Here is a 22,518-nt window from a genome sequence, read left to right on the forward strand (position 1 = left end):
CTGTCCAGCCTTATTATTAGGTTGTTGTGATGATGTCAGCTGCAGTGCCTGCCCGCCCTCTTCCTCGTGCTTGCATCGCAGAGGTACACAACCTACTGCTCTCCCACTTCCGGTCGAATCCAACCCTCCATCCCGCCAGCCTCCTCGCAGACATGGCGGCTCCCCCCGCCAGCAACGGCGTCGGCGACTTCCGAGCCTCCGCCCCTCTCCTCCGATCACTCTCGACCTCGACCCTCGGCCCCGCGAGCATCTCCCCCACACACTCCACATCGGCGTCGTCACGGCCCTCGGGCCGGAGGCGGCACCGCGGCGGCGGCGGCGTGGCCGTGTCGCGGGCCGTGTCGTTCGCGTCGGCGCTCCTGTCGGCGCTGTGCGCCGGCTCCGTCACCGTCTTCAGCCTCTACGGCCACATCTTCCAGGAGCGCCTGCACTACTCGCAGTTCCAGGTCAACGGCCTCGCCATCGGCCTCGCCGTCGCCCTGTACCTGCCCGTGCCCCTGCTGGGCCTCGTGTGCGACCGCGTCGGCCCCGCGCCCCTGTCCCTCCTGGCCGCCGTGCTGTTCGCCGCCGGCTACGGCTTCGCCGCGGGGCTGTACCGCTGGGCGGCTAGCGACCCGGCAGCGCGCGGCGCCGGGGGGGAAGCACCCTGGGCGTATCCGGCCATGGTCGCTGCGTTCGTTGCCATCGGCGTGGCCACCTGCTCCATGTACCTCAGCGCCGTGGCGACGTGTGCCAAGAACTTCGGCAGGGGCCGGCACCGGGGCCTGGCGCTTGCGGCACCCATCGCGGCGTTCGGCCTCAGCGGCATGTGGGAAAGCCAGGTTGGGAGTCGACTGCTATACGAGACGCTGCCGGACGGGAGCAGGGGAGACGTGGATGTGTTTCGCTTCTTCGTCTTCCTCGCCGCGCTCCTGTTTGTCGTGGGGATTATTGGTACCTTTGGTCTGAGCATCGTCGATGAGAAGGACCTCATCGATGACGCCGTGGAAGAGTTGGAACGCAGCGGGATCCTGGACGGGAGCAGCGCACTCTTCAGCCCCGGTCGGCCGAATAGGGGATATGGTGCCATTGAATACTCCAACCCCTTCGGTGATGAGGACGACGCTGGCATTCTCGGGTCTTCCCACGACACTGATGGTGAGGAGGCACGGAAGACGAAGGACCGGGTGCTCAACGCCGAGACCAGGAGGTTTTTGACGGATCACACCATGTGGTTTTTTGCGTTCGGCTTCTTCTTTATGATCGGGCCCGGAGAGGCATTCATCAACAATCTCGGAACGGTCATCAAGACTCTCTATCCACCGGCGCTTAATTTCGTCGGGACTCCAACGTCTGCAGCCACGCACGTCTCCATAGTTGGCGTCACCAGTACGGTTGCCCGACTACTCACCGGCACCTTAACGGACATGTTGGCGCCCAGTCCACAGGCAACACACGTCCAGATCATGTCTTCGCAGACCCTGCAGAGGAAACGCTTCTCCGTCTCGCGGGTCGCATTCCTACTCTTCTTCGCCGTCATTCTGTCGCTAGGCTTGGTGTCGCTCGCGTCGGGCTTCATCCAGAATCACGGGAATCGCTTCTGGATAGTGTCGGGGTTGGTGGGGGCCGGATACGGCGCCGTGTTCAGCCTTACACCGATCATCATCACTGTCATCTGGGGTGTCGAGAACTTCGCGACGAACTGGGGTATTGTCGCCATGTTCCCTGCCCTTGGCTCCACGATGTGGGGGCTTGTCTACTCTGCTGTGTATCAGGCCGGAGCCAGGAGGCCGTCTGATGCGGCAGGGGGCGATAACGAAGATGACATATTCTGCTACGGCGCTCAGTGTTATGCCGCGACTTTCTGGGCCATGGCGGTCAGCGTCTGGATTGCGTGTGCTTTGGTTTTGTGGGCCTGGAAGGGCAGAAATGGTTGGTCCCAGAGAGGCATTATTATCTAGACTGCTCTGTATATCTATGTATACGTAGCATCCATGGGCGGAATACTTGCCCTTTCTTTTGTATAATTTACTCAAGTGCGCCTTCATGGTCTCGATATCCCACCCATGATTCGACAGTGTAATGAGTGCGAGTATACACAGTACAGGGTTTTCCATCCCAAACCAGCTCAAGCCATTCAGCGCACATTCTGATCAGCAAGGCAAGGCCAAATGGGCCGAGGAAAGCTCATATACTGACAATCCTGATCATTTCTATATTTTCTCCAATTTTTTTTACTTTTCAAGATGACATCCGCGGTCACCATTCCGGAACGGCGCCGAGCCAGGCCGAAGCAGGCAAAGAGCAAAGCGCAAGATGAGCAGGTCATGGGCGTAAGTGAGAGAAGCGATCGGAGTTTATCGGCTGTCCGTGGACTGAGGTTATCCGACTATGTAGACAAACAACAGCAGTATAGTGTCCAAGCGTAGTGTCGAGAGGCTGTACTATCCCAACGATGCTCACTTCTTTCGGTTCTTCGTCAAGAAATTCCAACGGAGAGCGCCTTTGATCAACAGGGGCTACTTTCTCCGACTCCATGTTATCGATGTTATCGTACGCAGCTTTCTCATGAGTCAGGGCGACAGACAGAAGGTTGTGGTGAACCTCGGGTGTGGGAGGTGAGTCGAATTCCGCTGCCCTGCCATACACTGTTTTCTCATCTGATGGCCTCCAGTGACGTCCTTCCATGGCAGTGCATGGACCGATATCCAAGTTACTGTGAAAACGCCACGTTTGTCGATATAGACTTCCCTGAGCTTATGAATAAGAAACGGGAGACGGTATTGAGCACTCCTGAACTCAGAGCCTGTCTCACGGGTCTCGAGACCAGCGACGACTCTCCAGTTTCGCTCAAGAGTGACCAGTACTATCAAGTCGGCTGTGACCTCGGTCATATAGACGTACTTCAGGCCTCTTTGTCTAGCATCGTTGACCTCTCGGCCTGCTGTTTTCTCTTTGTTGCCGAAGTCTCCATCACTTACATGGAGACGGAAGCAGCGGATGCTCTTGTACGATGGACTAGCACCCTTGGTCATAGTGAGTTCGACATTCCGTTCTCATTCACACGGACATTGTTGGCTAACCTGTTGAAGCTGAGTTCTGTCTTCTCGAACAAATCCTCCCAGATGGCCCAGACCACCCGTTCGCGAAAACCATGATCTCTCACTTCGAGAAGCTCAACACGCCGCTGAAGTCAGTCCACACATATCCGACTCTCCGAGACCAAGTTTCCCGCTTCTCCTCCCGAGGCTGGAGTTCTGTTGTAGCATGGACCTTGTGGGAAGCCTGGGCCAACAGTGCCTTCCTCACACCCAGCGCACGGCGAGAGCTGGACGACGTGGAACCATTTGACGAGTGGGAAGAATTTGCTCTGTTTGGCAGCCATTACTGTGTTGTTCATGCAAAGAGTCGCGAGGACCTCCCGGCCCTCAAACCCCCTCCTTTGGAGGGGAAGACCCAGTTCCCAGTTGAGCGGATCATGATGGATTATCAAGAGCATCCGGGCCAAAAGAGGCAACGTCGCTTTGGGGTTGCAATGTCGCTGGAGAGTCCATTGGGCGAAAGATTCATTGCCAATGTCATGGGTTCAGGAAATAGCTCACGCCTCTCTTCTTCTGACCTCTACAGAACTAGCGAGATATCGGGGGATATCGTTGTTAATGGCCATGGCCCAGCTGGACGGATGTGCCATACCTCGACTGAGATTGGCTCCAGCCGAGTGCTTATTGTTGGAGGTCGCACGTCACCTACCAACCCCTTGAAAGACTGTTGGCTGTTTGCCAGGGGGACAAACCGGTGGGAGAGATCCCATGACCTGCCAATCCCCCTATACCGTCATTCCGTCACCGGGCTTCGAAAATCGTTCTTGGTACTGCTTATCGGAGGCAAAACCGGTGCTTCGACCATCTTCGGGGGCTGTCTCCTTTTCCACCCAGAAAGGGGTTGGAGAAAATGTAATATTTCCGGCTACCCATACCAACCTGTGTTCGGTGCGAATTTTGTCTGGACAAGTCGAGAGAGCACCACAAAGCATAGTGGCCTCCTTGTTGGCGGGATCTCAGCAGATGCTGAGATTGCAGAACAGCTACTATCTTGGACATTGGACCTGGCCGACTTGGACGTAAGCTAGATGTCCTCCTACCCCTACCCCTATCCTATCGTCCAATCTAATGGCTGCAGAAACCGGTTATCTCTTTCCAGAACTTGTCCATGCCTACTACTATTCAGCGGAGGTTGCTGAATAGGTTCGGCGCAATGCCTTTCTATCGTGACGGGAATCTCATCCTCGTTGGTGGCGTCTCCAAAGACCACCTACTTTCTTGGGAACAGGAAATCCTGGGGTGTGAGGTGGCATCAAGATCGTTCGATATGCACTGCAAGCTTCCTGAGCCTGACATGCCTGGCGTTAGACCGACAGAGCGCCCACTGTTGGTTGGCCACTCAGCCGAAATATCAGAGGATGGAAGTATCGATGTCCTTGGCGGAGGGGCAACTTGCTTTTCCTTTGGGACCTTCTGGTCACTAGGAGCTTATACCATCCATACAGAGCGGTCCTGTAATAGCAGATCGCCAATGGTATTCCACAAGACTGTTGAGATACTACCAGAGATCGAGACAAGTCGGGGACCTCCACGACTAGGAGACGGGCCCCTCGAAGCGAAAATCACCACGATCCCTCGAGTGACCATCAAATCCAGCGAAGATTTCCAGATGCTACTCCAAGATGGGCAACCAGTAGTCCTTCAGGGACTGGATCTTGGCCCATGCACCACGCAATGGACCCTAGACCTGCTTTTAGATAAAGTCGGGAGAGATCATCAGGTAAGCTTCGACCCCTGGTTGCCGCAGAGATAACAGCGCTCACCGAAGTTGGCAGGTCGTAGTCCACGAGTCATCTTCCCGGGGGATGGATTTCAACACCAAGAACTTCCGATACGTGACCAAGACATTTGTAGATTTCGCCGCTGAGGTCAAGGAAGGCCGACGGGTTTATCTCCGGGCGCTGTCGGCCGCAGGGCCGGCCGACTTGCCAGCCAACCTAGCGAGAGACTTCCCGAGCCTCGCGCCGGAATTTGTGCTTCCAGCCGAGCTATCCTTTGTCTCGGACAACACATTCAGTTCCGTTCTACGGATATCTGGTCCGGTCAATATGTGGTTGCATTACGACGTAAGTATCGGACCCCCTTAACCAATCTGAATCGCACACAAGAGGATTGGGCCGCTTATGACTCTTCAGGTGATGGCAAACGTGTATTCCCAAATCAGTGGCTCAAAAAGGCTTCTGCTATTCCCCCCGTCTGACGTCCAACACCTCGGCTTTGCACCTGGCGCATCCAGCTCGAGTATCGACGTCTTCTCAAGCTTGGACTCCCCGTCGTTAGGGAGCACGCATCCCCACGAAGCCGTCTTGTCTCCCGGGGATGTCCTATTTCTCCCACCCCTGTGGCTCCATGCTGCCACTCCGACGTCAGACGTCAGCGTTGCCGTCAACGTATTCTTCCGCGACCTCGCGGGAGGCTACTCCACGGGCCGGGACATCTACGGCAACCGAGACTTGGCCGTGTACGAGAAGGGCCGCCAGGACATCGGCCGGCTCGTGAACGGCTTCCAGAAACTCCCGGCTTCGGTGAGAGAGTTCTATCTCCTGAGGTTGTCGGACGAACTCCGGCATAAATCCAAAGGCTGAATTCACAGGGGGGAGGGAGAGCCCTTCTCGGACCGCCCTCGTTGCCAGCTACTCGGCCTTTGGCGACGACCGTATCCTCATCCTCAGCCATGCCCACCATCTCCGGACTTGGTATCCGACCGGTTCCCCGTCCTCCCTCGCCTGCTCCAGCCCTCCCCTCCGCATCCCGCCGGGCAGGAGCCACCAGACGAACGAGACGAAGACAAGTGTCGCCAGCACGATCGGCTGCAGTTCGCCGACGCCTCTCCTCTCGGCGACGGCGCCGACGGCGAAGGGGAACAGCGCGCCGCCGCCGCCGCCCATTGCGGCGGCGAACCCGATGGCCGAGACGTGGTACCCGCTGGGCAGCAGCTTCGCGGCGGCGACGATGGCGGCGGGGAACAGCGGGCCCAGGAAGAAGCCGAGGAAGGCGACGAAGACGGACGAGGCGGCGCGGGCGGGCACGAGCCAGTACAGCAGCTGCAGGGCGATGCTGCAGGCGAGGTAGGCGGCGACGGCACCCTTCTCGCCGCCGGGGACGCGGCCCGTCACGAAGCCGAGGGCGACGCGCCCGACCGTCAGGCCGAGCCAGAAGAAGGTGGCCGTCAGGCCGGCCGCGAAGGGCGCCGCGTGCCGCACCTTGAGCATGAAGGTCACGATCCAGCCGCCCAGGCTGACCTCGGCGCCGACGTAGCCGAGCAGGAAGAGCGCCACCAGCCAGGCGGTGGGCTCGCGCAGCACGTGGCGCGTGGTCGTCCGGCCCGCGCCTGCCGAGGAGGAAGAGGAGTAGGAGGACTGATGCGCGCGGCGGTAGGCTTCAGCGGTGGCGTGCCGGAAGGCGGTCACAGCCAGGAGGCTCTCGAGGCCGCACATGCCGACCATGAGGTAGTAGAACGAGTACCAGGGGAGGCCGCCCTTAGCGACCATGGCGGTCGCGACAAGCGGCCCGATGGTGGCGCCGAGGCCGTAGGCGCCGTGCAGGAAGCCCAGCAGCTCGTTGGCCCGCTGCATGTTGCCGACCCAGGCGTTCCAGCCCGAGTCCTCGAGCCCGTTGCCGAAGCCCGGGAAGAGCAGCAGCACCGGCAGGGCCGGGTACGGCGGGTGGAAGGCCAGCGGTAGGTAGCCGACCAGCCGGCAGATGGGGCTGATGACCGCGACGCCCAGTTGGCCGAAGTGGTGGTGGATTAGGTTGTTCAGCAGTGCCGCCAGCAGGTATCCGACAAATGGGGCAAGGAATACGAGGGACAGGACGGTGTAACTAACGTCATAGTAGGTTTCAAGCTAGGTGTGTCAGTCAAGTGCAAGCTGTGGCCACGAGAGAAGATGCCTGGTTAGGCTGTTGTCATACATATGGGAGTAGCGCCTAGGTAACCCATTAGCTCCTAAAGGTCCTACATTGGGGGAACATTTCTAGTACTAACCCCCATAGCCCCATCGTTCATGCCCATTATGATAAAGGAGTAGAGCGTCGTGAAGAAGCGGTACATGTTTGCTCGCGGTTCGTTCCATTTCTGCAACGTCGCTTCCTGCCGCGGCGCACGGATTCCCTCCTCGTTCGTCGTATTCGAGGCAGACTGGGCATGGTCACACTTCTCGGGGTCAGAATCACCAGGTGGTGAGTGAGGCTTGTCGTCTCTCTGCTCCGCCGAGCTCCTTGCCTCGTCGGATGTTTCAACTTGGACAGAAGCGGACATGGTGGCAATACCGTCCAAGACAGACTGTCCCAAGCTTGTTAAAACTCGGACTGCTACACCCAGGTATGATATGTTACTCGGGGTCTATATCACAGCCGGCGGCAGAAAAGGATGCGAGGGAAGAGGGAACGCCATGTGACACAGCGTTGGACCCCGTCTGATTCAACCCTTTTATCCAACCCCGACATAACCATCTCGTGTGAAGAGAGGCTGCATTAGCCTCCGAGCAACGGCGGACTGGTCAGAACTGCATCAACTGTAGATGTACCATCCTGACGCAACGAACCACAGGGGCTCGATCCGGGTGGAGCGGGTTCTGCCGGCGTTCTGCCGGCGGCTCGCAGTGCCGGCGCGCGGGGGTTCCGCAGGAGGTCGAGACTGACCGCCGGTGTGCATTCTTTTGCGTCGTCTCGTCTGTGTGACGGTACATGTCATTGCAAATCAAAACCACGGGGATTCGCTAGGAGGTTGGTAGCCAGACTGCATATATGCCCGCTTATGCTCGTGCGCAGCGTGGCTATTCCCAACCTCGACGATGTCGGAAGCTTGCATCTCTGTGATGTTGAACGGCTTTCCAGGTATTTAATTCTCTACCTTGTGCAGCGTAACCAACAATCACCGGCTATTTGACTCGGAATTGCAACTCGGCAATACACTCTGTTCTGTTTCGTGATACAGTCCTGCTCCGTCTTAGCATTCCCGCCTCCCGAGAGTCCGGTCACTCAAGCCCGCAACCGACCGAGTTCTTCGGCCCGGTCCGCACCACGTGTTGGTTACATAATACTGACTGAGAGCCAGGCTGCCGATTGCCTCGTCTCAAGCAATTAACAATGAGCCGACATGCAGGAAGAGATTGGCTTGGAAACTGTCTCCACCAAGTCATAAAATCACAGGCGGAGAGCTCGGCACTCTAACCAGGGTAGGGCAGTGCTGTCTGTCGCTAGAGATGGCGTGCAACCTTCCATGGCCGCCACTGCAGCCCTAAAGTAAGCTGAACAACCATCAGATGACTGGCAAGTCAGCCGGGCGTAGGGCAAACCGTGTCTCGTTGGAACTCAAGATCACCGCCTCTCTTCGCAGTTCATCGAAAGCGGCCAGGATTGTCTCAGATGTACACGTGTACTTCAATCGCTATCATCGCAGTCGACATCAACGCACATCATCGGAGCTTCGTTCCTCTCCGACGAGGTTGATTGCTTATCGCCAGCGACCAGCATCCTGTTGTGTATACTGTCAAGCTTGCGCCCAGAGCCTTGTCTGGTGACATCATCGTTTACCCCGCCGGCCGCTGTGTGCGATCTGCAAGGCAAAGTTGTCTCATTTCGCAGTGATGGCCATATTATGGTCCCGCACTAGGAATACCCTCTGAGCAATGAGCTTCGAAGGGGCAATAATCAAGCCCTCGGGTCATTCTCTAGTGTGTCTGCTGATTAACGGCGGATCCCCAGAGATCGATCGCCTTCGACGGTACGCCCGGGGTCTTAGAAAGCTTGGGAGCCTCATCCCCATCCTCTCCTGCGATTGATTTTCACTTTTCCACCTTTCCACCTCCCTCACCAATCGCGGGCGCTTCACCGTATTTCTCGTCTCACCGATAGAAGGGGCTGAGGCCTTCGAGACCTCAAGCGTAGCAGCCCACTCGATTTCCAAGCCCTGTATAAGCTTCCCAGCTGAGGACCTCAAAGACCAGCCGCAACCTCTGGTGTGGTAGTACCACACCAGAGATAAATAGTTGATCTTCAGTCTCCTCTCCCCATCCAGCCGGCGGGGATTACGCAGCCAATCTGCCTGATCCTAGCCTGATCATCTAGTCCGGCCTGCTCAACTGCATCCTTTTCCTTCCATCATCTACATTCAGACCTCAAACCAAAAGAACCGCGTAACAATGTCCCACTCCTACCCCTACCCTAACGACGACGACGACGACTACGTACGCCACCGGCCCGCGTCGCGTCACCGCCGTGACTACTCACCAGACTACTACTCCGGGGGCGGCGGCGGCGGTCCCGCCGCCCCAAGGGCCTACGCCTCGGGCGCGATGCCAGCCCCTCCGCTGGCACCGTCTCCCCCGCCCCCGGGCCCCCAAGCCCGGCTGCGACACAACGACCTCAGACCGCTCTACCCCACCTCAACCAACGACCGCCTCGCCGTGCCGAACAGCAGCCGGCCGCGGCCGCGGTCGACCCCGCCCCTCAACAACAACGCCCTAGTGACGACGACCACCGCCACTACTACCAACAACAGGCCGCCCCACCGCGACCGCGACAGCAAGAGCCCGCTGTCGCGCGCCCGCCACGCGCTGCAGCACACCTTCACGCCGTCGGACTCGGGCCTCGGCGCGGGCGTGCTGGGCGCCATCGTGGGCGGGCTGGCGGCGCGGGAGGCGAGCAGCGCGGCGGCGTCGTCGGGTGGACGGAATCATCGGAGCGGCGGCGGCAGCGGCAGCAGTCACGGCCACGGCCAGCGGGAGTCGGCGGCGCTGCTGTCGACGATCGTCGGGGCGGCGGTTGGGGGACTGGGGGCAAATGCGCTGGAGAAGAGGTTGGAGGCTGGGAGGGAGAGGACGAGGACCGAGCAGGAGAGGTGGGAGGTGAAGTGGAGGGATGGGGATGGGGGTCGGGGTCGGGGCGGGGGTGGGGGTGGAGGTGGAGGTGGTGGTGGTGGTGGGAGGAGGGGGAGAGGGAGGGGCGGGGATGACCGGTCTGAGGGGGATAGCGAGCCGGATTATGTTTATGATAGGCGGCCGCGGCGGAGGGGGAGTGGTGAGGGGTTGAGGTATCGGTCGTGATATGGCTTTTTCTTCTTTTTCCTTTTGCGGGTCGGGGTATTTCATCTCTATGAAAGGTGTGTCGGCGTATCAGGGTTTGGAGAATTTCCTGGGCCAGACTGGGTTACGTTCCGGAGGCGCGGATATTATGGGATTCCTTACTGTCTCGGTTGAGATGATGATTATTATCGACGCACGAAATGAAATGCTTCTCGAGTCGGTCGTTATCCCTTTAAATTGAGGCTTTGGTCGTTCTGTAACTTGATAGTATCTTGATAAATTGAAGCCATTTTTGTCATCGCTGATCCCCCCAAGACTTTGGATTCATTCCCTTCACCAACTCCTGCTCTTTATCCGTCACATAACCACACTCAGGATGTCATAACACTAGAGATGACCAATATGCGATGAGGGTATTCATTCATGCCTTTAAGTGACTACCTAGGATTATAGGATGAGAAAACAAACATATTAGAAACCATAAAAAATGAAGCGTCTTTACTCGAGAGCGCCAGAATGAAGAGAATTAAAAAGGGAAAGGAAAATCAAGGGAAACTTAAAAGGGGGTGATTGGGGAGGGGGGATTCGCACACGCTCAGCCATCCGGTGGGTTCCTCCTACCCTTGACATTGCCCAGGGCACCAAAATAGAATCATCGGACAAGAAATATACATAATACAAGCCACAAGGAGTGAAACGCCTTCGCCCTTCTATTCTCCTACTTTTCCCGCTTCTTTGTCGGGGGGTTGGTAATCCTTGAGCAGCGAGAAGTCAGTATCAAGCACTATCAAGAACGTATCGCAAGGGCCGGCAAAGATTTACCATGATCACGGATTGGGTGAAACGGGCGATGCGCCCGAGTCTTCCGGGCTACGTGGGGTAGGCAAAGTCGAGCCCAAGCCCCGGCCCCGGCCGGGACTCGGGTCGCAGCAATTCTTCGAGGAAATCCCCCTCGGGCAAGTATCTCCAGAATTCCGGGTCCTCGAGATACAGCAGCGGCGTCTGGGGCTCGGGGACCGGATCGGGCTGCTGCTGCTGCTGCTGCTGCTTGTGGCCGACCTGCGCCGCGCGCTCGGTGCTCGGCGGCGCGGGCGACTCGACCGGGCTGCCGGGCGTCGCCTGCCTGGCAGGGGTGATGGTGGTGGTGGCGGGGTCGGGCGAGGACGAGCGCCGGTCACCACCACCACCGGCGGCGGCGGCGGCGCGGTCGGCAAAGTCGCGGAGCAGCTTGAGCTCCAGGTTCTTGAAGATCTCGATAGCCTTGTTCTTCATGTTCTCCTCGACGCAGTTGAGCTCCTGCTCGACGGCGAACTCGAGCTCGCGCCGGACGCGCGCGGGCATCTCCCGGAGCAGGTAGCGCTCGTACTCTACGAGCTCGGGTCCTCCCCGCTTGCCGCCGCTGAGGACTTTGCGGGGGCCGCCGCCGCACTCGCCTTCGTCATCGTCGTAGACTGCGAAGCAATTGGTATTAGGACAGGTTATCTCATGTATTTTCTCCCGTTGTTTTCCTTCTCTCTTACCCCCCCAGTTCCTCCTTTTATTCACACTTTCTTTCTTTCTGCCCTGTCTCTTTTCCGGGGCTCGAGTAGCAAGGGGGAGGGGGAGGTGGGTTTCCCGTACATGGAGATGGAACATGATCGCCAGGGAAGAGGAGACGGTAGACGTCCTTCCACTTTTCAACCTCAGGAGAAGATGCCTTCTGGCGGGAGCGAAGGATCTTCTGCGTCGCCTGGTCAAAATACCCGTCCCAGGGGTTCTCCCGTTCCAGCGGACAGCGCGTCGCAGCGCGCTGGTGGTCGCCGTACTCAGCCTCGGACTTGAATGTTTTGTAACAGCGGAGACAGAGATGTTTTGGCAAAGCGTGTCTCCGTAGTAGGTGTTCCCTTGGAGTTCTGTCAGCTTTTTATGACTCGGACAAGGATGTCTGGGACATGGGGGAGGGGGCGAATCACTTCAACCTATGCACAGTCGTCCACCCGGGGCCGCAGCATGTTCTCTCATTCCTGTACCTATCGGGGTTATGCTTGAAGTATGGGCATGCAAACCGGCGTTCAGCTGTCTTCTTGGCTCGCTTGTTGCCGTTTCTATCACCAAAATTGCCATCCCCGAGATCGTCGGCTCCGTCGTCATCGCTGTCAATGAGCTGTCTCTTCTGGCCCCCGAGGGGCTGCTGGTTCCCGGACTTGCCTTTGCTTGTCGACGGTTTGCCTGGCTGGTGCGAGCCACTGCCATTCCCCGAATCATGACCGAATTCAAGCTGGGCAAGGGTAGCGTGGAAGGCTTCGTTGAAAACTGCCATTCCAATATCTACGAGTTCCCTCTTCTTGCGCTCCAGAGCGCTCTCGTGTGGCCAGTCGGGTTCGGGACTAGTTGGAGGACTCTCCAAATCGGACAAGTTCATGTCACTGCTTATGACACTGGAGCAACTGTCCTCGCTGGTATCAGAGTCGCCTGCTTCCTCTACCTCTTCCGCTGCAGCCCTAGCCGTTCTGAGTCCTGACTTGACTGAGGGCGTAGAGCTGCATGACGAAGGTCGACTGTTTCAACATGGCTTAAGTTTAGTACTAGAGCATGAGATAGTGAAGGGGGGGAGTGCTGAGAGGGGCGTGTGGGTGGTGGCGTGCGATGGAGTAAACGGGTTGAGGACGCACCTTTGGTGTGCTTTTGTCTGTTTATTCTCTGTGCCTGGACTAACGACAGTAGATGTAACTGACAAAGTCGTGGCCTATCATCATCGTAAGCACACATGCCGGGTAACGGAGAGATGAAGGCTTACAGAGTTCTTGTGAGTATCTCGCGGCGAGGAAGCTTGACCGGCTGAAGGTCTCGAGGGTTTCTTCTGGGCTGGTGATCCCGAGGCCCTGACCATGCTTCGGGAATCGAGTCGGCGTATAGGTGTTGACAATTTGGACGAGGGACTTCGTCGCGAACCGTGTTTCCACCCGAACCCTGTGGAGGTCAGGTGCTTGTACTGGTGCTGAAAGTCGAGAACGTAATTCTGAGGACCGGGAAAGGTCAAGAGTTGTAAGGGTGCCGACACGCAGCAGATCATACTTCAAGGAAGTTGGTATTGAGTGCTAGTCGCAAGGCTGCGTTTGGAGCGATCGAGTCATTATGTGCAAGTCGTGAAACCGCCAGAACCCTTGTCTTAAGCCAATTCTCTTGATGACAAGAATTGTAAGACATCAACACTCAGTGATGGCAGCAATGGCGATGTTGAGGGTCTCCGGGTATAAACGGTACCAAGACTGACAGATGACCGACTGACATCCATGGTATATACTCGTGCGGAACTGCGCAAATGCGCTCATCGCACCCCGTGTGCCCCCCCGTGTTCCCCCCCGCCCTTCCCACCCGCGTGGAGCCATTCTGGATTATCCAATCCCACATGCAGGTATCTTCAACGCAATTGAGCAGACAGTAAGGCTGGAAGGCAACGGCGCGGGACTGGCTGACAGCGTGCAGGAGGCGGCCGAGATTGGTTAGACCCAGAGGCACGACATTTCCATGACCACTTCGTGTCTGTAGATGATAGGACGCGGAGAAGTGCGGGACGAGGTGCAATTGCTCAATTGCGAGCTGCATCTAGGCATGATGTACATCTGAGGCCTCGCATAAACTGTCCATGAGGGGCCTCACCCCATGCCTTATCAACCATTGTTGGCACAATTGGGCCGAGTGGCAGAGCCTTGCTGCGGCCCTCACACCTATCCCGAAGCTGAACCTGACGTATGTTCTTGGACGAGCCCCGTAAGGCTGGGGAGTGTCATGCATAGTGCGTGTATGCGGAGACGCGACTATCCTGCCAACCGAAGCATAAACCAGGCCGTCCGAGAGAGAATGGCTCAAGTGCGGAGACAAATGGTGACCGAAACGGCTGCGGGTGGATCTCGCGGGATCTCCGCCCGCGCTGAAAAGGCCCTGAGATATGGTTCTCGATGCCGCGGATGCGCAGAGTACTCCAATGTTCGCAGCGCGCACACAAGCGCGACGTTGAGAGCCGAGATGGCTTGGAATACGGAACTGTCTTCGGTATAAAGAGGCGTTGAAGGCATTTGGAGCATTGCCCACGACGAAGAAGAGCAGGAACAAGAATAAGGGCATGCACACGCACCGAGAGTCTCTCCTGAGTCTCTCCTGAAAGAGACAGAAACTGAATTATAAACCCTCAGAGGTCTTGTCGGAAGTATCAAGACTGATCAGCACCGGATCCTGTCAACCAACCATCCAACCAATCCACGATGTCCCAACAGACGTCCATCACCGTGGCTGTCTCCGGAGACGAGTAGGTTAGCCCCTGATAAGAGAGAAGCCAGCTAAACAAATATCAGAATCGGGACTCAAGACCCGTCGTTCGCCCTCGAACATTACCTCGATGGCGAACAAACCGTCGAGGAGAGGCTTCTGGGAGGAACTGCCGACATGGAGAGGGCGAGGAAGATCAGGGACGAGGCGGACAGACTGGGCTGTATAATTTCTGAGCCTGCAAGTCACACCCAGAACTGAACTGAGGCGGGCTTGGCTGTGTGTTGTTGATTTGTGACTGTAGTGTGGGATATTGGCTGGAGAATTTTAATATCGAACTTGGCTCACCAACGTCCTTCTCCTTTCTTATATCCGTCCGAGAGCTATCCGCGAGCCATGGTATATTGGGCAAGGGTAAATCAAGAGGGGTCGAGCTCCTAAGAGTCATCTTGGAGTCCCCGAGACTGGGTCGTTCATCGTGACCCAACCAAGGAGATATTCCCAGTAATGTAAAGTGTCCATATCATGGTATATCCTGGGAGAGGGACCGATACCCCATGTAAGGTAGGATTCCCTTCGATTCCCAATCGGAGGCTTGAGTGAAGGAGCCAGAAGAAGCTTGCAAACATGAGGGAAGTAATGAAACCGGAGACCCCCATAAGCCCGCGGTGTGGTATGTATGGTAGACATGGACTGGCTGTTCCGGCGTCATAGGCGGCTTTACTTGTTAGCCGTGTTCTCCTATCCGAGTGTGGTATTCAAAGCAAAATCATACTAACGAGACTGGTTGTCGCGCTAAGGCTGGGTTAAACCTTTGAAGCTTATCTCAACTTCGCATCTGTGTGGACGCGGCAACTTCCAGAGGAGGTATGTAGGTACATTTCTTGCGGCATCCCACCCCCCGCCATGGACTGTACATACAATACATACCTAGGTACCTAATTACTCAGCACTAAAGCCTGCTGTTTTGACCCAAACCACCACCCATTTAGGAGGAGGTTTTTAGGAGTGCCGTCCGAACCCCAACTCCACTCCCGATGGGTAACATCATCTCGGCCCTAGCAGGGGTCGCTAAGAGCATAAAGAGCATCATTTCCGCCTTTCGGAGCATTTCCGCCGACTACAACGCCCTCCTGGCGCGCGTAAACAGCCCAGCCGGTCTGCCGGTCGACTCTCCCACCGAGTCCTATTGGTTCGACCAGCCGCCTTTCCCGGAGCTGGTGAACGCCCAGTCGCCCGTGTTCCCGGAGGAGGCAGACGTGGTCATCATAGGTTCCGGCATCACCGGGGCGGCGGTCGCGAGGACGATCCTGCACGAATGGCGGCGGAAGGGCGAGGATGACAACAAGCGGGTGGTCGTCCTTGAGGCGCGTCAGATCTGCTCTGGGGCGACCGGGCGCAATGGCGGTCACATCAAGGCAAGTCCGCACGAGATGGTTGGTCGTCTCCAGAAGAAGATGTCGCCCGACCGAGCCGCGTCCTTGGTTCGCTTCCAGCTGAGGCATCTCGAGACCCTGGTTGGGCTGTGCAGCGCCGAAAGCATCGACGTCGCCGAGTGTCGGGAGGTGGAGACGGTGGATTACTACGTAGAGGAGTCGCTTTACGAGGAGGCGGTCAAACAAATCGAGTATCTTCGGAAGTGGGTACCTGAATTCAAAATGACTGCTTGGACTGCCAGTGAGGCTCAGAAGGTAGGCAGCTTGTGCTCACCCCACCGTCTCCATGGAGATGACATGACCTAACGGGATACCCAGAGATTCTCCGTCAATCACTTTGTAGTTGGGGCGATATCGTACAAAGCCGGCGCTCTGTGGCCTTACCGGTTTGTAACGTCTATATGGAAGAGCCTCCTGAACGAGTTCCCCGAGAAGCTGTCGATAGAGACTCATACGCCTGTTTCCACCGTGACGTCTACACCTGATTCGGAATTCCCTCTTGACGTAACTACCAACAGAGGGGTTATTCGCAGCAGGCACGTTGTCCATGCGACCAACGCATTTGCAAGCCACCTCGTGCCAGGATTTAGGGGTAAGATGACAAGTCTTCTAGCCCACATGTCAGCCCAACGACCAGGGAAGAACTTCCCCGACCATAACGGTCAACGATCGTGGTCCGTGATATACGGAAATGGTTTCGACTATGCGACACAGCGGCCGACTACCGCCGGAGTGCCTGGCGATATCATGATCGGGGGAGGATTTGGCCAGTCCAAGAAACAAGGGTTGGACCAACTTGGGGTGTATGATGATAGCAAGATCGACGCCTTGACGGCGGCCCATATTCTAGGCATCATGCCGACGATATTCGAATCCAACTGGGCCGGAGATATTGACGGCAGAGCAAAAAAGGTCTGGACTGGTGTGGTTGCTCTCACAGCCGACTTCCTCCCGTTTGTTGGGCGACTGGACCCGCGTTTGACCGGGCGGAAGGCCACAAAATCAAGTAGAGCTGGTCAAAGCCAGGCTGGAGAGTGGACGGCCGCTGGTTTCGTCGGCGATGGGATGGTCTGGGCGTGGCTTTCGGGGACTGCCCTTGGTGTGATGATTGCAGGGAGCGAAGACGAAGATCTGCCCACTGCACCGGGAAGACCTGCTGGGCGATTGAGGGATTGGTTCCCTGACGAGCTCCTTCCCACCCATGAGAGGATAAAGCGCATGGATGTAGCGGATCTAGCGGACGGGATCATATAGAGAAGGAAGGAGTCATTGATAGGTTCTGAACACGGCAGTCCCGACCCCGGAAACCTGCAGTACTTAGGTACAGACAAATAGGTACCTAGGTATTTCCTCAGCTTTACCTGCCCAGTTGGATCAAAGTGAGCAAATCTAGAAAAAGGAAGGAACGATAGAGCCTTGGGCACCTCAACTAAACCCCCACGTCCCCTCACCCATATTCCTTTTTCCACCTTCCAACTCGAGCCTTCTAATTTGTCCTTCGTTTCTCCTCTTCGTGCGAGAGGTTCTTCATATTGCCGATATTGTCATTTTGCCCTCTCGATGTCCTTCAGCCATGGCTGTAGAATGTTATGAATGTTATACCTGCGAAAAGGCGTTTCCTGCTGGGTGGCAGGCTCGCGAGAACCACTGCCGAGCCACCGGCCACAGCGCCCCTCCGTTTGAGTGCGACACGTGCCCGAGATACTTCGGGAGCCAGCGTGCTTGCAATGATCATATGAACACCCTGGATCATTTCGCCGATGACTCGGACGACTCCTACGAGTGCGACATATGCGATGAGACTTGGCCCTCGGAGGAGGACCTCATGGAGCATGAGATCCGCGACCACTATTACTGCGACGAGTGTGATCGGACTTTCCAAAGTTACAATAATATCCGCGCAGTCAGTCTCACCCATCCCTTCTCAGCTACCCGCCACTGATAATTGAGCCTAGCATCTCAACTCGCGAACCCACCGAGGCCAAGAGATCGAATGTTGCTTCTGCAGGAAGCGTTACACGACCGCCACCGGACTCGTTCATCATCTAGAGTCTGGGTCGTGTCCCATGGCCCGCGATGTTGACCGTGACGAGATCTACAAGCGGGTGAGGGCTCGGGATCCTGGGGGTGTGATCACCAAGAAACTCATCGGGTGGGAAGGCACACCATCCTACGAGGCAAACAGCCGCTCCTGGAATGGTTGTGCTTACGAGTGCTATCTCTGCCACCGAGAGTTCACTACCCTCGGCAGCTTAAACCAGCATCTCAACTCGCAGGCTCGTGAGTATACCGCCATTTCCCTGCACCCTCCTGTCCCGGCGTCTAACTTCGTTTTCCTCAGACCAGAGCAGCCTCTACCACTGCCCCAAGTGCCGGACGGAATTCAAGAGCCTAGCTTCCTTCTTCAATCATCTGGAGAGCGAAGCTTGCGGATACATGAAGTTCCAGACCGTTCAAGACAGAGTTGGGGAAATGGTCCGGGGTGGTCGACTTCTAACACATTGAGATGGGATCTGATTCTCGTTGAAACGCCCCTTCCCCGGGGTAGTGGTTGGATGTGCCAGGTGCTTGCTCTGCTGTTATTTCCATGTGGACGGAGTGTTTCAACAGAAGCATCTCTTATTTGGCGTTTAGGATGTATTCCAGTCTGGTGTGGACTACGGGTCACAGACCATAAGAATATGAGAATGGGAAACCAAATGACTGTGTTGTGTTCTCCAGTACGGATCCGTACAAGAGCTCTCCACATAGAATTGGTGGTGGGGATGACGTCACAGCTCATACAGGAGCATCAGCCAACTGATCCTACCTACCTCGGTACTACGCATAGCTGTGCCAACAAGCCATCGATCTCGGAACATGTAGCGAGTGCGGTCTCATGACCTGACTTTGAACTTTAGTCTCGCCTCATCTTTTATTTCTAAAGCTCAAACCACTCATACCACACCCTATCAAGCCACGACACCCTTCGTACTTGTCACGCTCAACGGTAGTATCCCCGCTCGGTATCTCCCCACCTTACTCACTCCTCTACCAAAGACAACGGGGGGTTTTACCAAAGTCCGAGAAGGAAGGAAAAAAGAGGAAGAAGAAGAAGAAAAAAAGACAATGTCACCCACCAAGATCCGCCTCGCGACAGCCTCGCCCCCAAGCCAGGCCACGGCGGCCGAGACTCTGGCCCAGCTATCCCGACTGGCCCGGCGGGTGGGGTCGGCGGGGTCGGCGGCGGCGGACATCCTGCTCCTGCCCGAGGCATACGTCGGCGGGTACCCGCGGGGCGCGTCGTTCGGCGCCGTCGTCGGGGGCAGGTCGGCCGCGGGCCGGGACGAGTACCTCGCCTACTTCCGCGGGGCTGTCGATCTTGGCGATGCTGTCGGCGAGGGGGGTGCCGGGGCTGGTGATAAGTGGGTGAGGCGGGAGATTGGGGGTGTGGGAGAGGGGGCGCATGTGGAGGGGGAGGGGTCGCCGAGGAGGGGGGATGGGACGCGCGAGGAGCTGGAGCGGATTGCGAGGGAGAATGGGCTGTTTCTGGTCGTGGGGTGTATCGAGAAGGCGGGGGGCAGCTTGTACTGCTCTGTTGTGTATGTGTGCCCGAAGCTGGGAGCCATTGGGAAGCGGCGGAAGGTGATGCCGGTGAGTTAAAAAACCATTGCTGTTGGGGTGTGTGCCGGCCGGACTGACTCGCGGACAGACCGGCAGTGAGCGCCTCGTCTGGGCCCAGGGCTCGCCTGCAACCCTGAAGGCTGTGAGCACGACTATCAAGGGAGTCCGGATCAACCTCGCCGCGGCGATCTGCTGGGAGAACTACATGCCCCTCGTCAGACAGGCGCTGTACGCCCAGAACATCAACCTGTATCTGGCGCCCACGGCCGACGCGAGGGACTCGTGGCTGGCCTTGATGCGGACGGTGGCCATCGAAGGGCGCTGCTTCGTGGTGACCTCGAACATGTGCGTCCGGGCGAAAGGCAGCCAGGCGCCGGCGAACGGGGTGGATCGTGGGGAGGGCCGAGAGGAAGGCCACAGGGCCGGCGGCCGGGAAGCCGCCCCTCGGGAGGCCCCACCGCGGCGGAACTCGTGCCTGACGGAGGAAGGGTTCGAGATCGCGCTGCCGTCGCCTACTTCCCGGAGGACGAGCAAGCGGAGGCAGTCCATCTTCGACGAGGATGGCAATGAGATCGTCCTCAGCTGCAAGGGCTCCGCCGCCGTCGACGACGCCATCGAGGAGTCGCCCCTGTCCCCGCCGCTCGGCGAGCCACCGAAGCAGGCGGAGAAGACGACCGCTGCCGGCAGCTTTGAGTGTCGCGGCGGCTCCGCCATCGTATCGCCCTTTGGAGACGTCCTCGCTGGGCCGCAGTGGGAGGACGACGAGGGCATTATCTACGCCGATGTCGACTTCGACGAGTGCATCAGGGGCCGGCTGGATATCGACACGGCCGGAAGCTACTCGAGGTACGGATGGATCTCTTCTTGCGTCACATCACAGGTATGGCACCCGATGCGAAGCTTGATGGCTAATTCGGCTCTCTAGGAATGATTCGTTCAAGTTCTCGGTCCAAGGTCTGGACTTGGACCCTTTGCCTTACTGATGGGCATGTGCATATTTACATTGGGGTTTGCACATGAACTGCTTTAAGCTCGTTCAAAGGGCATCATGAGATTGTATTAATCGCTACCCCTTTTTGGCGCCAAGCTAGTTGAAAATTGATAATATCTCGATGCTTGCGCATAACCGTGGTCTCCATCACTTCCAAACCAGTATTATGCCCAGAATTCAATCGCATCGTTCCCTTGACCTCATCCGAATCCATAGCCGATAATGCTTATCCCTTGCGACCGAAGCCAACAACTCCACAAACACAATCCTGAAGAGGAAAAAAATGGTATCCCCACCCGTATCCCAGACCTGTCGTTCCCTTGCTCAACCATGCCTTCTTAATCCTTCGCGTCACGCCCGTACTCCCTGTTCTCGCCCCCTGGCTTGTAACGCTCTTCGTCCTCCTCAACTCTCTCTCCCACTCTGCCGTCCTCCTTCTCCTTCTCCAACACCACCTCCCACGGGCTCGCCAGCGGACTAGTCGCCATCCCGCCGATGCTGCCTGTGACGCTGTCAGCCCTGCCATGGCCCAAAAGCCCGCTCCTGACGCTGGCACCGTCGCCGCCGCCGGCGGGCCCGCCCATGCCCTGCTTGGCGTAGAGGCTGTTGCGCTCGCTGGCCAGGATCCCCGTCGTCGAGTAGATGCTGGTGCGCTCGTTGGCCACGGCACCCGCGGCCGCGGCCGCGGCGCCGCGGTGGAGGCCCGGCGTCGTGGGCCCGACGCCGTCGACGGTCGCGCTCAGCACGCTGAGGGGCAGCGACTCGCGGCTGCCGCCGAACAGGGACGACGGCGCCAGGGCCCGTACCGAGGCGTCCGTGTCGAGGGAGCGGCGGCGGCGGCGCTTGGACGACGACGCGAGGGTCAGGATCGAGGCGTTGTCCGTCAGGAGGTTGTTGGCCGTGGCGGTGGAGTAGGTGGTCGGATGGCCCGGCGTGCTGAGGGAGGGGGTGAGGTGGGCAGGGATGGCGGATGCGGGGGAGGCTGTGGGGAAGGGCTGGTCGAAGTGGATGACTTGGGAGTTGGAAGGGTGGGAATGGTGCCCGTGGTGGCTGCTTATGTTGGTGTTGGTCGGGTTGGTGTTTTGGAACCCGTTTGGAGCCATCGACTGGATGGTCGTGAGGGTTGTGGTGAGGGAGCGCACAGAGGGGGCCGGCGAGGAGAATGTACTATCGCCGCCTCTACGGGACTCGAGGCCGCCGTTGGCCGTGCGGCTAGTTCCAGCCAGGGATGAGGCGCCGTGCGACCGAGTTGTTATCGATCGCGAGGTTTCGTGGTCCGTTGACACGGTAGGGGCCATAGACCTAGTGCCGCCAGTGGGAGGCACTCGACCTTCGACGGAGGAGCGAATGGAGCTGCCCCGCCCCAGGGATGTAGCGCTCGACGTCCTGGTGCTACGGGCCGTCGAGAAAGAGTAATGGCTGTTCTGCGTGCCAGGGCTAGTCCCTATCCTCCCAGATAGCGGGTACGGGTTGTTGTTTTTGGAATGTCCCTTCTTAGAAGTAGTATTGTTTCGTTTCGAATTTGCGAGGCGGTTGCCGTCGGCAGAGGATGCACCCTTGAGGTTGGCAAGCTTCCTCATCAGGGTAGAGAACGGCCGCCGCCGGCCCACTCGGTCTGGCCGATCTGGCATTTTGTCAGTGTCAACACATTGGAGTAATGGAGGGGAGGGGCTGCTTCTGCCCCCGAACTTCGTTGGGAAGCGAGGCATCGTGCAGTTAGATCCGTAGGTGGGAGGCAATGGAAGGGAGAGGGGACGGGTGATTTACCATGAGGTTGGGGCGTCGTTTCAGCCATGGCCATGTGGACGCGGGCAACTTGATAAGAGGAACAGCAGATCGTCGAGGCGTAGTGTTTAGGCGGATAATGCGCGAGCTTCAGCCTTGCTCTTGGCTAAGGAGCGACAGCACGAGATACCGACAACGAAACGAAGGGAGGCAGCGAGAGTCCAGTGATAAGCTGAGTACGGAAAGGGGAGAGGGCTGGGACTCAAAGCCCGGGTCAATAAAGGGAGAATGAATAGCAGATTAGCATCTCTCGTATGGACTCAGGCCCGCCGGGAAGCTTCGGGGATAATAAAGAGTGCTTGAGAAATTAGGCTAACTGATAATGAACCAGAACCTCGGGTTTCGTTTCTACT

General features: G+C 57.6%; 8 protein-coding genes across 8 annotated transcripts; 5 read left to right on the forward strand and 3 right to left on the reverse strand.

Annotated features, from left to right (window-relative positions):
• Nucleotides 1-152: 152 nt before the first annotated feature.
• Nucleotides 153-6,039, forward strand: QBC33DRAFT_483961 (LCM-domain-containing protein; the record flags this gene model as incomplete). Its single annotated transcript, XM_060425387.1, is given in 9 exon segments — nucleotides 153-1,915; nucleotides 1,927-2,056; nucleotides 2,226-2,312; nucleotides 2,377-2,597; nucleotides 2,654-3,015; nucleotides 3,072-4,099; nucleotides 4,159-4,800; nucleotides 4,856-5,146; nucleotides 5,216-6,039. The coding sequence occupies 9 exon segments, from the start codon at nucleotides 153-155 to the stop codon at nucleotides 5,663-5,665; spliced, it is 4,974 nt and encodes a 1,657-aa protein (XP_060288941.1). The 3' UTR covers nucleotides 5,666-6,039.
• QBC33DRAFT_583846 (tRNA wybutosine-synthesizing protein) lies at nucleotides 5,714-7,458 on the reverse strand (the record flags this gene model as incomplete). The annotated part of the gene is made up of 3 exons (XM_060431386.1): nucleotides 7,066-7,458; nucleotides 6,993-7,007; nucleotides 5,714-6,925 (listed from the first exon to the last, which is right to left on the reverse strand). The coding sequence occupies exons 1-3, from the start codon at nucleotides 7,336-7,338 to the stop codon at nucleotides 5,714-5,716; spliced, it is 1,500 nt and encodes a 499-aa protein (XP_060288942.1). The 5' UTR covers nucleotides 7,339-7,458.
• Nucleotides 7,459-9,223: 1,765 nt separating this feature from the next.
• QBC33DRAFT_510563 (uncharacterized protein) lies at nucleotides 9,224-10,104 on the forward strand (the record flags this gene model as incomplete). Its single annotated transcript, XM_060425778.1, has 2 exons — nucleotides 9,224-9,928; nucleotides 10,078-10,104. 2 exons carry the CDS (start codon nucleotides 9,224-9,226, stop codon nucleotides 10,102-10,104), a joined length of 732 nt encoding a protein of 243 aa, XP_060288943.1.
• Nucleotides 10,105-11,260: 1,156 nt separating this feature from the next.
• QBC33DRAFT_464203 (uncharacterized protein) lies at nucleotides 11,261-13,427 on the reverse strand (the record flags this gene model as incomplete). Its single annotated transcript, XM_060425124.1, has 5 exons — nucleotides 12,882-13,427; nucleotides 12,757-12,830; nucleotides 12,058-12,642; nucleotides 11,726-11,988; nucleotides 11,261-11,556 (listed from the first exon to the last, which is right to left on the reverse strand). Coding segments are annotated over exons 1-5 (1,494 nt in total), but the record flags the coding sequence as incomplete, so codon positions are not given.
• Nucleotides 13,428-15,149: 1,722 nt separating this feature from the next.
• Nucleotides 15,150-17,446, forward strand: QBC33DRAFT_28456 (FAD dependent oxidoreductase-domain-containing protein). The gene is made up of 2 exons (XM_060423276.1): nucleotides 15,150-16,041; nucleotides 16,105-17,446. Exons 1-2 carry the CDS (start codon nucleotides 15,388-15,390, stop codon nucleotides 17,038-17,040), a joined length of 1,590 nt encoding a protein of 529 aa, XP_060288945.1. The 5' UTR covers nucleotides 15,150-15,387; the 3' UTR covers nucleotides 17,041-17,446.
• On the forward strand, nucleotides 17,201-18,593 carry QBC33DRAFT_28351 (uncharacterized protein). Its single transcript, XM_060423271.1, has 3 exons — nucleotides 17,201-17,689; nucleotides 17,742-18,066; nucleotides 18,128-18,593. The coding sequence occupies exons 1-3, from the start codon at nucleotides 17,360-17,362 to the stop codon at nucleotides 18,289-18,291; spliced, it is 819 nt and encodes a 272-aa protein (XP_060288946.1). The 5' UTR covers nucleotides 17,201-17,359; the 3' UTR covers nucleotides 18,292-18,593.
• QBC33DRAFT_483977 (carbon-nitrogen hydrolase) lies at nucleotides 18,593-20,577 on the forward strand. The gene is made up of 2 exons (XM_060425388.1): nucleotides 18,593-19,419; nucleotides 19,478-20,577. Exons 1-2 carry the CDS (start codon nucleotides 18,895-18,897, stop codon nucleotides 20,312-20,314), a joined length of 1,362 nt encoding a protein of 453 aa, XP_060288947.1. The 5' UTR covers nucleotides 18,593-18,894; the 3' UTR covers nucleotides 20,315-20,577.
• On the reverse strand, nucleotides 20,425-22,517 carry QBC33DRAFT_464214 (uncharacterized protein). Its single transcript, XM_060425125.1, has 2 exons — nucleotides 22,148-22,517; nucleotides 20,425-22,004 (listed from the first exon to the last, which is right to left on the reverse strand). Exons 1-2 carry the CDS (start codon nucleotides 22,179-22,181, stop codon nucleotides 20,719-20,721), a joined length of 1,320 nt encoding a protein of 439 aa, XP_060288948.1. The 5' UTR covers nucleotides 22,182-22,517; the 3' UTR covers nucleotides 20,425-20,718.
• Between the last annotated feature and the right edge of the window lies 1 nt (nucleotide 22,518).

This window comes from Phialemonium atrogriseum (assembly GCF_030411735.1).
Source record: "Phialemonium atrogriseum strain 8032-3 unplaced genomic scaffold QBC33scaffold_1, whole genome shotgun sequence".
Lineage (NCBI taxonomy): Eukaryota > Fungi > Ascomycota > Sordariomycetes > Cephalothecales > Cephalothecaceae > Phialemonium > Phialemonium atrogriseum.